Source organism: Narcine bancroftii, chromosome 1 (genome assembly GCF_036971445.1).
Source record: "Narcine bancroftii isolate sNarBan1 chromosome 1, sNarBan1.hap1, whole genome shotgun sequence".
NCBI lineage: Eukaryota > Metazoa > Chordata > Chondrichthyes > Torpediniformes > Narcinidae > Narcine > Narcine bancroftii.
Window position 1 is genome coordinate 449,483,326 of NC_091469.1, and position 13,954 is coordinate 449,497,279.

The 13,954-nt window shown below is 39.2% G+C and overlaps 1 protein-coding gene across 1 annotated transcript in view; it reads right to left on the reverse strand.

Moving 5' to 3' along the window:
* The window catches only part of LOC138760756 (patched domain-containing protein 3-like), a 46,264-nt gene extending 33,337 nt beyond the window's left edge, over positions 1–12,927 (reverse strand). The window contains exon 1 of the mRNA XM_069931830.1: positions 12,196–12,927. Within this exon, the coding sequence (XP_069787931.1) occupies positions 12,196–12,927 (732 nt within the window). The remainder of the gene's footprint in view (positions 1–12,195) is intronic.
* Between the last annotated feature and the right edge of the window lie 1,027 nt (positions 12,928–13,954).

A 13,954-nucleotide genomic window follows, 5' to 3' on the forward strand; every position in this document is an offset into this window, starting at 1 on the left:
AATAATCCCTACGCCATAGGTGCTCTGTGATTAGTAAGGGATTGCTTAAGGTGGTAAGTGGATGGAAAGAAAAAGTTTGAAAACCCCTGTTTTAATCGTACCTGATTGACTTGTTACGTGCATGGTTTCATAACTCCAAAGGAAATGGGCCAATGACAATTTTTCTCAAGAAAAATATTTCAGTAACAATTGGGTCTCGAGGAGTGATTCTCAATCTTTTTTCCCCATTCACGTACCACCTTAAGTAATCCTTTACTAATCACAGAGCACCTATGGCATAGGGTTTACTTAAGGTGGCATGTGAGTGGAAAGAAAATGTTTGAAAACCACTGTCCTAGATGAAGAGGCAGAATAATGGGTCAGCAAGTTAGCAGATATTGAATTTTGGAGGAGATGTGGATGGTACTGAAGGTTGTCATGGGTTACAAAAGGATATAGACAAGATGCAGATTGGGCAGAAAAGTAGCAGTTGGAGAACAATCAGGATAAGTGTGAGTTGATGCATTTTGGAAGGACAAACCTAAAGGCTGAGTACAGGGTTAATGGTCAATTACTGAAAGAGGGACCTTGTGGTCTAAATCCATATATCCCTCAAGGTCACAAAGTAGGTTGATAGGATAGTTGATAAGGCCTATGGGATCTTAGGCTTCATTAATAGGGGGATTGAGTTCAAGAGTCGAGGGGTCATGTTACAATGCTACAAATCTCTGGTGAGACCACACTTGGAGTATTGTGTTCAGTTCTGGTTACCTCATTATAGGAAAGATGTGGAAGCTATGGAGAGGGTGCAGAGGAGATTTACCAGGATATTGCCTGGATTGGAAAATAAGCCATATGATGCAAGGTAGCAGAGCTGGGACTTTTCTCGTTGGAGCATAGAAGGATGAAAGTTCTACAAGATTATGAGAGAAAGGAGTCATGTGATGGAGTAGTGGCTGGTAGGGTAAAACCATCCCCCTCCAGAAAAAAAGAAAAAAAGTCAAGAAAAGACAAAGTTCAACAAATATAAAATATAAGAAATAGAAGATAAAGTTGCAGAGAAGAGAAAGAAGATGGCACTCCAGAAGGAAAAAGTAAAAACAACTGGAAAAAAAAGAAAAGTCACCGGAAAAGAAAGAAGAAGACCTTACCTGCATGAAGGAACAGGGAAGAATGTCCATTCTCCGAGGTTGGTGCCGGCCCTGCGGAGTCGCGACCCCCCCGACTGGTGGACTGCTAAAATGGCTCTCTGAGCCAAACAAAAGTGTGCAACTGCACATGCGCGAGGAGTCACACATGAGCAGTGTGCAATCAAAGATTTTTAAAAAACACCGACGGGAGGGGGGCTCAGCCGAGGAGCGGACAACCATGACGCGACCAGCTGAGGGATGCCCGACACTAGGGCTCACTGCTGGAAGATGAGGAAGGCGGCAGGAGAGGGAATGAGGTACCAAGCGAGAAAGAAAGTTGACGGGGTGAATGGCAAGAGGAGCAGCAACAGAAGGCCCAGCAGCAGAAGGCCCAACAGATGAGCAGCCCAGAAGGGGAGGACCAACAGCAAGAGGCCCAGCAAGAAGAGCCCCAACAAAGTGATACAAGCAACTCATCAGGAAAATCTGAAGAGATACAGATACAAAGAAGAGAAGAAGAAGAAGACACAAACACAGGTACAGACACAGAAGAAGAGGAAGAAGAAGACCAAGATCTTCACAGAGAAATAGAAGGTAAAACAGATGGACAGAATGTAGATAAAGCTTTTTTTGAAGAACAAATGAGAGCATTAAAAGAATTGTTTCATTAGAATTTAGTGCAATTAAAAGAAAAATGAAAAGAACAGAAGATTAAATTCAAAGATTAGGGCTAGTCATGACAGAAATAGAGAAGAGTAGAAAATGTGGAAGAACGAGAATGGCTGTAGAAATGGAAGTAAACGACAAGAGGAAAATTGGAAAAAAGTTACAAAAAAATTAAAGAGACACAAGATTTGTTATCTCAGAAAATTGATATGTTGGAAAATTATAGTAGACGAAACAACATAAAAATATTGGGCCTGAAAGAGGGTGAAGAAGTCACAGATATGAAGGAATTTCTAAAAGAATGGATCCTGAAGGTCCTAGAAGTGACAGAAATACAGGAAGAATTGGGAATAGAAAAGGCACACAAAGCATTAGCTCCAAAATCACAGGTACATCAAAAACCAAGATCCATCTTAGTAAAATTTTTGAGATATATGACAAGAAAAAATATACTGGAGCAGGCAAGGAATAAAATTAGAGAAGATAATAAACCATTGGAATACAAGGGTCAAAAAATATTTTTTTACCCAGACATAAGTTTTGAACACTTAAAGAAGAGGAAGGAGTTTAATACAGCAAAATCGATTCTATGGGTAAAAAGGTTATAAATTCATGTTAAGACATCCAGTTGTGATTAAAATATTTAGACCCAGGGACCAAAACAAGCTGTTCTTGGATCTGAAGGAAGCACAAGAACTCGCAGAGCATTTGCAGGACAGATGAAGAGATGTAATAAGAATGAATAACGGTGATAAAGTACATATAAAGATGTTAAAACAATGTATATGTAAAGAACTAAAAAGGGAAAAGAGAAGGGAAGGAAAGAAGTAAGGGGAAAAAAAGGGAGAGCTTTGTTATATGTTTAAAAAAAAGTGTGTTTGGGGGTGTTGAGGGGGGAGAGAATAACCGTCACTGTGAAATCAGCTGACACTTGTGAACAAGATCACAATCCAAATGAAAAGGGAAGATGTGGTTGCCCGGCAAGGGATAAGGGGCAACTCAGGGTGGGGGGGGGGGGGTATTTGGTGTTAAGGTAATATTGGGTGTGGGAATTGTTGGAGTATTTTATGTTTTAAATGTGTTGTCATACATTGAGTTTAAAAAGGGAAAACTAAGAGATAAAAATGGGGAAAAGGGGGATGGAGGTGGTGAGGAAGCGGAAATGAGGTGTAAACAAGATATAAGATGGCCACGTTGAACTATATGACTATGAACATTAATGCAATACATAACCAAATTAAGGAAGATACTTTTAAATTTACTGAAGAAAGAAAAAATAGATAGAGCATTTGTGCAGGAAATGCACCTAACTGAAGTGGAACATAACAAATTAAAGAGAGAATGGGTAGGACATGTAACGGCAGCATCATATAATTCAAAGGCTAGAGGTGGAGCCATATTAATTAATAAAAATGTACCAATCAAAATAGAGAAGGAAATAATAGATCCAGCAGGGAGGTATGTAATGATAAAATGTCAGATATACTCAGAATTCTGGAATTTGCACAATATATATGCACCTAATGAAGAGGATCAAAAGTTTATGCAGGATATTTTTTTGAAGATTGTAGATACACAAGGAAATATATTGATAGGAGGGGATTTTAACCTTAATTTAGATCCAATGTTGGATAAAACTGGACAAAAGACAAGCAAAAAGAATAAAGTAGCCAAATTTATGGTTAAATCAATGCAGGATATGAAACTTATGGATATATGGAGGAGGCAGCACCCAAGAGAGAAGGAATATTCATATTATTTGAGTAGACATAAAACATACTCAAGGATTGATATGTTTTTGTTGTTGGCCCATATTCAAGGGAGAGTTAGGAAAACTGAATATAAAGCTAGACTACTATCTGATCATTCACCCGTGTTATTAGCAATAGAACTGGAGGACATCCCACCAAGAACAAACAGATGGAGGTTAAAAGACAGGAATTTAGAGAGTTTATTGAACGCAATATTAAAACATATTTTGAAATAAACACGGAATCAGTGAAAGACAAATTTATATTATGGGACGCAATGAAAGCCTTCATTAGAGGACAGATAATGAGTTATGTGATTAAGATGAAAAAGGATTACAATCAGGAAATAGAGCAGTTGGAAAGGGAGATAATAAGTACAAAAAAGGAATTAGTAAAAAGGGATGATATAATGAAAAGGAGAGAATTGGCGGAACAAAAAAAATGAAACATTACTATCGTACAAGGTGGAGAAGAACATAATGAAAATAAAGCAAAAGTATTACAAACTGGGAGAAAAAACACAAAATATTAGCATGGCAACTTAAACAGAACAAGCTAAAAGAACTGTATTGGCATCAAGGAAAAAGGACAAACAAATTACATATAACCCAATAGAGATTAATGAAAACTTTAAGGAATTTTATGAACAATTATACCAAACTGAGAACGAGGGGAAGATGATAAAATAGAAGAGTTTTTAGCTAAAATTGAACGGCCGAAATTGCAAGAGGAACAAAACAAGCTGATAAAGCCATTTGAAATAGAGGATGTACAGGATATATTAAAAAAGCTGCCGAACAATAAAACACCAGGAGAGGATGGATTCTTAATAGAATTCTATAAAACATTTAAAGAGTTATTAATTCCTCCTCTCCTGGAAGTAATGAACCAAATAGAAGAAACACAAAACTTGCCAGATTCATGTAAGACAGCAAAAATTACAGTAATACCAAAGACGGGGAAGGATTCATTAACACCAGCATCATATAGACCAATATCTCTACTTAACTCAGATTATAAGATAATATCAAAATTATTAGCAAAAAGATTGGCCGATTGTGTACCAAAAATAGTAAAACAAGATCAAACTATATATATTAAGAAAAGATGAACAGCGGATAATGTCTGTAAACTTATTAATCTAATTCATGCAGTTCAAGGAAATAAGAAGCCAACAGTGGCTGTTGCTTTAGGCGCAGAAAAAGCCTTTGTCAGAGTAGAGTGGAACTATTTATTTAAAGTATTACAGAGGTTCAATCTACCAGAAAAATATATTAATTGGATTAAAGCATTATATAAGGGACCATTGGCGAAGGTGACAGTAAATGGATATATATCAAGCCAATTTAAATTAAGTAGGTCAACTAGACAGGGATGTCCATTATCCCCCTCATTGTTCGCCTTAGTAATGGAAACATTGGCAGAACTTATAAGAACAGAAAATAAAATAAAAGGGATAAAAATAAAGGAGAAGGAGTATAAAATCAGCTTATTTGCAGATGACATCATAATATACCTAACAGAACCAGAAATATCAATAAAAGAATTACATAAGAAATTGAAAGAATATGGAGAAATATTGGGGTACAAGATCAACGCAAATAAAAGTGAAGTGATGCCTATGAGTAACGCGGATTATACAGAATTTAAAAAAGAATCACCATTTAAATGGCAAACACAAGCAATCTGATACCTAGGGATCAGGTTAGATAATAACTTAAGCCACTTGTACAAACTAAATTATCAGCCACTAATAAAGAAATTGCAGGAAGACTTAGAACATTGGAAAGAATTACCGCTAACGTTGATAGGGAGTGTAAATTTCATTAAAATGAATATTTTCCCAAGGATACAATATTTATTTCAATCATTGCCAATTCCCTTAACAGAGAAATTATTTAATGAACTAAAGAGAATATAAGGAAATTCTTGTGGAAAGGGGGGAAACCAAGGGTAGCGTTAGATAAATTAACAGAGAGGTATAACCAAGGTGGTTTGCAGTTACCAAATTTTAAAAATTATTATAGAGCTACATAATTAAGGTATTTATCAGATTTTTACTAGACAAGGAAAAAACCAGACTGGACTAAGATAGAACTAGATAAAATAGGGGAGAAGGTACCAGAGCATATACTTTATAAGTGGGATGAAAAGCTGGTGCAATATAAAAGCTCACCAGTATTGCATCATTTACTTAGTATATCGAAGAAGATCCACTTAGAAAGGAAAAAAACAAATTACCAAATACCAAAATTGTTATTGACACAAAACCCACTAATCCCTTTTACAATAGATAGCCTTTCCCTTAGAGAATGGGAGAGAAAAGGAATCAAAAGAATAGAAAATTGATTTTTGGGAAATAATTTATTAACAATTGAATAGTTGAAGTACAAATATGGAATAACTCATGGTACAATGTTTGCATATCATCAACTGAAAGCTTATTTAAAGGATAAATTGAGAAACAGACTGAGATTACCAGACGGAAGCAGCTTTAAATATGTGATTACAGATACAATGATAATTAAAAGATTTATAATGAACATGTACATTAAGCTGCAAGATAAGGAAAATTATGAAATAAGCTATAAACCTAAACAAAAGTTGGAAAAAGATTTAAACATAAAGATAAAAAATGAAGCATGGAAAAAGTTATGCTCTGGAACTATGAAGAATACAATAACACAAAGTTACGCATGATACAGTATAATTGGTTACACAGGTCATATATCACGCCTCAAAAGTTAAACGAATGGGATCCAACATTATCAGATAGATATTTTCACTGTAAGAATGTAATGGGAACAACAGTACATGCAATTTGGGCATGTATGAAAGTGAAAATGTTTTGGGAAGATCTAAATTAGATATTAAATAAAATCACAAAAAATAACATACCAAAAAATCCAGAGATTTTTCTTCTAAGTAACATAAGAAGTAAGGAATTAGGCCTCAATTTGGAAAAAGCGCAAAAAAGATTTATTATGATAGCCTTAGCAGTAGCAAAAAAATGTATAATGTCAACTTGGAAAATGGAAGAGAGCCTGAGAATACAGCAAAGGTACATGGAAATAAATAAATGTATTCCATTGGAAAAAAATAACATATAATTTAAAAAATAAAGTCACATTATTTGAACAAATTTGGGAACCATACATGGAACATAACAGAGAGGGCTTGCCTCAGACCTCCACCCCCTAAAATGATAAGAAGACAAAATGACTTGATTCAGTGTGTAAAACTAGATGGCACATTTTTCTTGTTTATTTTTCATTGTGTGAAGACATTGTTTTATGGTTTTATTGTATTGTATATGTTGAATATTTTTTAATTTTGGAGGGGGCTAGGAAGAGTGGAGGGAGGGTAGGGGGGATAAAAGGTAAAAAATGCCACTGTGTATATTTAATGAGAAACATTTGTATTTATTTTGGTTGATATGGTTCACAGTGTGAAAAATAAAAAAAATATAAATAAAAACGATTATGAGAGGAATAGATATAGTGGACAGTCAGCACCTTTTTACCAGGGCATATGTACAAAGTGAAGGGAGGGAAATTTAGGGAGACATCAGGGGTAAGTTTTTTACACAGAGAGTTGTGGGTGCCTGGAATGTCTTCCCAGGGATGCTGGTGGAGGCTGAAACACTAGGGGCATTTAAGAGACTCTTAGCAGGTACATGGATGGAAGAAAAATTGAGGGTTATGGATTAGGGAGGGTTTAGTACTTTTTTTAAAGTAATATATAGGTTGGCACCACATGGAGGGCCAAAGGGCCTGTACTGTGCTGTAATGTTCTATATTCTATCATTACAAACACATTCTCAATTTTTTTGAGCTATATCTTTTAGATCTCTGGGGTATAGTCTAGCCAATCCAGGTGATGTATCCACCTTCAGACCCTTCTGCTTTCAAGATCCTTCCTTAGTAATAATGACTACATTCAATTTCAAGTTTATTATCATCTGATTATACAAAGACAACTTGACAAAGCAACGTTCTCCATTCATTGGTGAAAAAAACATGCAAACACACAACCAGACATAACATACAGGCAGACAGATGATAGATCTGCAGTACATGTATAAAATAAATAAATATTGTTTAATGAATAGTAGAGCCTTGGTGCGTTAATATAAACAGTTCATTCAGTCATCCAGCAGCCTCACCGCCCATAGGAAGAAACTGGTTATCAGCCTGGTGGGTTTAGCTCTGATACTCCTTATCTCTTTTCCAATGGGAGTAGCTGAACGGTTCTGTGTGCAGGGTAGTAGGGATCTTCAGCAATTTTGTGCGCCCTCTTCAAACAACGATCCTGGTAGAACGCATCGATTGGGGAGGGGGTGAGAAGGAGACCCCATTGATCCTCTCTGCTGCTCTTACAGTCCTGTGGATTGATCCAATGCTCTGCAGCAACCTTACCACACTGTGATGCTGTCAGCCAAGACATTTTTGATAGAGCTCCTGTAGAATGTTGACAGCGATAGTGATCGATAGCCTTAACCACCTCAGCCTTCTCTGGAAGTGCAGTTGCTGTTATGCCAGTTATGAGATGTGTGTTCAGAATAGGCCATTTGTTAAGCAGTGTTTGAGGAACTTGGCTCTCGCTCCTCTTTCCACTACTGAGCTAATAATGTGTAGTGGAGGATGGTCATCCTTGATCTTCCTGAAGTCCACAATCTTCTCCTTTTGTCTAGTCCACCTTGAGACTCAGTTTGTTAAAATCACACCATTTCAAGAGATTTTCCATCTCCTTTCTGCTATGCGACTCATCGTTGTTGCTGACAACGCCAACTACTGGATCTGGTGTTGCAGTCGTAGGCCAGCAGAGTAAGCAGCACGAAGGTGCTCCAGTGCTCAGTGCGATGGTACTCAAAGTTCTGCTGACGACCCGGAAAGACTGTGATCTTTCCGATAGGAAGTACGGAATCCAGTTACAGAATCCAGTTGAGTCCCAGCAAGGACAGCTTCTCCACTAGCCTCCAGAGAATGATTTTATTAAACACCGAGCTGGTTGATGAACAGCAGCCTTTTTCTTCAGGTCTGTCAGGACAGAGTGGATCAGTTTTCTATATAGGCAAATTGAAATTGATCCAGTGCATCTGGGAGGTATGCTTTGAGTGTTCCATTACACTTGAAGCATTTTGAAATGGTGGAGATCAGTGCCATGGGGTAGTACATTGAGGCCTGTTACTCCCACCTTCTTGGGTACCAGGATAATGGTGGCAGTCTTGAAACCTGCAGGGATGATGGACTGCTGCAGTGACGTGTTGAAAATGTCTGTAAAGACCTCCATCAATTGGTATGTGCAGTCCTTCAAAACCCGAGCAGGTATATTGTTTGGTCTCATTGCCTTGTGTGGGTTCAGGGTAGTCCTCAACTCAGTCACAGATGTGCAGGGGGCCTGTTCATCATAGGGACATGGAGCATCTTTCGGCATCAGCCTGTTCTCATCGAACCATGTATAGAAGATAGTCAGTCTGTCCTGAAGAAAGGCATCTTTGTCTTGAACTCGCAAGGTTATCTTGTGATCTGTCATGGTCTTAATCCCTTGCCACATGTGCCACTCAGCTGTCTATGCATCTTCAGTGCATGCTCATGCTCTGCCTTCCAGATTGCATGGGACTTAGTGCCATCTTGAATCATGTCCTGAAACCAGCATCATGAGCTCTGAGAAGCACCTGGACCTCTGCATTCAACTATAGTTTCTAGTTAGCCCTGGTCTTGAAGCATTTAATCTTGGTGAGATCCTCAATGATGTAGCCAGTCACTGAGCTTGTGTACTTCTCGATGGTTACTTGACCATTGTATGTGGCTGCAACCCTGAAACAGCTCCAGTCCATGGTCTCAAAGCAGTTCTGTAGCACTGCTACGACTACCTCCGTCCATGTCCTGATCTCCCTGTGAACTGGCCTAGTTGGTTTCGCCAGTGGTCTGTATGTTGGGGTTAGCAGGACAGATATGTGATATGAGTATCCAAGGTGGAGACATGGTGGCAACCTTGTCTGCACCAGGGAAATTGGTGTACACCTGGTTCATTCCTCTGATGGTTAAGTTGAAATGCTGTTGAAACAGTGTTAAGACTGTTTTCAGGTACCGTGGTTGAAGTCACCAGCTACAAATATGGCACCATTAGGGAAGGATGTCTACACTTCACAGATGGCACCGTAAAGCTTGTTAATGGTCTCACCCTCATTAGCCAAAGGCAGAATGTCAACTGCAGCATTCAGCCTGGCTGAGAATTCCCTGGCCAGGTAAAAGGGTCTGCATTTCACCATCAGGTACTCTGTCTCTGTTGAGCAGAAGGCCTTTACAGCAGATACATTTGTGCATCTGATCTCTCTAATGTAAATTCACAGATCTCCCTCCTTGAGTCTTGACAGAAGCAGCAGTGTCTCTGTCTGTCCTGAAGGAAATAAGGTGATCAAGCTGGATCACTGTGTCTGGAGTGGAGTCCTGGAGCCATGTTTCTGTAATCACCAGAGCACTTTATCAGCCCTGCAGTTCTTTCTGGTACAGATTCAGCCTCAGATAATCCATTTTCTTCTCCAGCGATCTTATATTTGCAAGTATGATCATTGGGAGCACGTGTCTGAATGGGGTTAAGTTTCAGTCTAACCTCGATGCCATCCCACTTGCTGTGCTTCTGTCTTTTCCAACAGTGCTTCCAATGGCCTTCCATGTGTCTCCAACAATTCATTCCACAGTTTGCTGCAGTCTACGTTCCCTGCTTTAGTAAGTTTAAACTGCTCACTAGCTTACAAATCCGATCTGCTAGTTTGAAAGCCCAGTTCGTGTTTCTTAGTTTCACAAATGTTTCATATCATAGAGTCACTTCTGATCCCTGACTCTCTTGAATTTCTGACACTTCATTGGTGCTTCCCACAGCAAAGACTGATTCAAAATATCTATTCAGTTCATCTGGCATTTCTTTGTTTCCCATTTCCATTTCTCCAGTTAAAAACATGACAGAATTCAAGGTTGTAGTGGAACTAATTAACCAACAGCACAAAAGGACCGTGCACTATTGCAAGTCCCTTTTTTGCGCTAGGATTGCTGTAAACATTTACTATGTATTGTGACAGAATATGTTGTGTTTTATATTGTATATAGGTATGATTTTGGGAGATAAAGTGTGGCAGGTTTTTTTTTAGTGTAGGTCACACACAAACACTTCAAAACAGTTCTCATTTAAAATACTGGAGCTCCGCTAAAGCTAGACTTTCTGCAATACCTTTGCAAAAGCTTTGGGGAATGCCCAAGGAACTTCACTAATATATTGCTGTTTTGAAAACCAATAGATGAAAGAACTCATGGGAACTGCAGTCTGTATGAGTGATGCTTGCTTAGAGGGTCAGGCGGTTTTGCAAGCAGAAAGAGTAAAACAGACTTTTCTCTGTGAGAGAGAGAATTCAGTTCTGCAGTTCTACAGTCAGCAGCAGAAGCTGGAACTGGAACAGGACAAGTTGGCAAGTTTGTGGAAAACCCCCATTTTGAAATTGGGTTGTGACTGCTTAGTTCAGCCTGGTCAAAGCCTTTGTGGTCCATATAAGAGGAGAGGACTGGCTGCCTAATGTTTCACTTGAAATAAGAGAAACAAAAAGGAACTCTGTGATGACCTGAAAGAAAGAGGTCATCATCTGCAAAACCCTGATGGGGCAAGTTTCTTCAGTGAGACATTGACGTGGCTGATTAAAAGGGATCAGTTTGTGTCCAGGGACAACAAATCTCCCTCTGAAAACTGACAAGAACCTTTCTGAGCAGTAACCATTTACATTTTAAGCACCAAAGCCTGGTGAAATTCATTAAATGTTAAATTCTTTGCACAGTGTAAGAATTGCCTCCCCATTATATCAAGAAATAACCTACACCACTGATACGTTTTTAATGGTGGGAGGAAACCAGAGCCCCCAGGGAAAATCCACAGACACGGGGAGAACGTACCAACTCCTCACAGAGAGTGCGGGATTTGAATCTTGATCCCAATCGCTGGCGTTGTAAAGGTGTTGCACTAACTGCTTCTTCAACCATGTCTCTTTTAATTTAATGCAATTAGTTTACTCATAGTTTTCCTTACATATTCCTGTTTAGGCCCAGTAAGTCTCACAGGCAGGAGATAATAGGTGGATAAGGGAGGAAGGACACACCAGCAAACATGGGGATGGCTCTGTGAATGGAGAAGGAAGGGGGTGCAGAGCTGGAGGAAAGAAAACAGAGGGATGAGGAAGAGAGGGAGAATGGGCTAGCAGAAACCAGAGAAGTTAATGTTAAAGGCATCAGGTCAGAGAGTGCCCAGGTGGAAAATTAGGTTTTTCTCCTCCAATTTACAGGTCTTCTAGGTTTGACAGTACGTGAGGCCATGGACGGGCATGTCAGCACAGGAGTAAAGTGCAGAATTGAAATGGTTGGCTACTGGGAGATCTATGTCACTCATGGACAGAGCGAAGGTGCTCAATGAAATGATCTCCCAGGCTGCATACACTCTCTCAGATGTAGAGAAAGCCACAATGGGAGCTTCTTGTAATTAAGTCCAATTATGAGATTTTTTTAAAGATATTCATTGTCACAGTTCAGTATGATAGGCAAAAATTTACTACATCAATACCTCATAAGCTGTTTATCTTTATTCACATCGCTGACTTATGGAAATACAGATAAGCTTTAAAACCTGACCTCAATAGTTTTCTGCTTCATTAGTTCCTTTGGAAACTTGGAAAGGAAATCTTGGAGCCACAGCAAACTTTTCATTTTCATTTCTTCATTATCTTCTTGTAAGTAATAGTCAAGTTTAATTGCCCTTGCTGTTGAAATGATATTGCTCTTTGGTTTTAATTCTACACCTCCAACAGATGATCCAATAAAGGAGCCCTTCATTATTGGATAAGTAAACTCAATACTGTTCACCAAAGTGGAATTTCGTTTTATAATATCTAAAATTGCATTTGAAAAGCAAGAGCCTAAATTCCGTGCACACAAAGAAGAATAGTTCCACATGACATTGTTATTGTCAAAAGTATTAAGCTGCTTCACTTTTTCATCAAGTGATATAATCTCTTTAAATGCATCTCCGGTAAGGATGTTGTTACCTGTTGAAACAGCAATAAAGCTGGCATATGTCCCCTCCGTGTAAAGCCTCTGTGCGAAGAAGAATTCAGAATCATTGGTTGGAAAATGTTCTTTGATGAACTCTCTCTCGGATTTTGCTGGCCCGCTGATGGGCGTAAATTGCTCTTCCAAGTCATTAGCTTCGTGTACTGGCAAGAAATAAAAACCTGCTCCCAGTCCTGCAGAAATAAGTGCAGGAACAGTGAGGAACCACCAGGGATTTTCACCCACAAGACGTCCAAGATTTTTGAAGGCGTTACAGAGGGGTTTTTCAATGCAGTCTGTCTGCCAGCAAAACATGATGAAAATTCAGTAAAACTCCAAAGCGTTCACCTCTTCAAAATGCTGTGTTTAAAACCAGGAAGAAGCAACACCTTAGTTTGTTCATTTATGAGTCCATAAAATGATATCATGCAGAATCTGCAAGTTTCTGCATTCAATCGCAGACTGCCATCTACCTGTTTCTGTGGAAATAGTTTCTCCCTGATTTCTTGGGATTGCAGTGGCCTTCATTCAGTGATGTACATTGAGAAATTTCTCATCCTGTCCAACGCCTTTGTGTATTTCTATTGTATAGGTACACAATTCTTTATCCAGAACCCTTGGGGGACAGTGTGTTCTGAATTTTGGATTTTTCCGGATTTCAGAAAGCCAGATTTAAGCCCACCCAAATTGTGCTGCCGTCTCCACCACCCCCCCCCCCAACACCGCCGCCCACCTGATGCGCTGCCAATCTTCCCCCCCTTGCCTGCTCAACTCATGTTGTCGGTCTTCCCCCCTCGCCCACCCAACTCGCGCTGCCGTCACTCTCCCCACTTGCCAGATTTTGGAGCTTTCCAGATTTTAGATGTCTGGATAAAGGATTGTGTACCTGTAGTACAATTGAAACATTTCAGAAAAAGGCATAGGCAATCTGGGAAAAGCTGTATGAAAGCTAGATTCCAAATCAGTATTCTGGAAAATCAGTATGAAACTCCAGTGCCATTCATAAACATTAAATGACCCTCCAAAAGCTGGAGTAATTCCATAAGTCCATAAGACAGGAGAGAAATGTTGACATTCAGCCCATCAGTTCCACCTAACCATTCCATCATGGCTGATTTATTATTCTTTTCACTCCCATTCTCCTGCCTTCTTCCTGTAACCTTTGATTCCCTTCTATTCCTCTCACTTTCTCCACTCTCCTTCCTCCACCCATTCATCCATCCATGACCATGTCCCCTCATTCTCTACCCCCTCCCTTCCTTTCCCCTTACTCTCATACCTTTCATTCTTTTCCTTTCTTTTACTTTGCCTTCTTTACATTTCCCTCTCTCCTTTCTCCTAT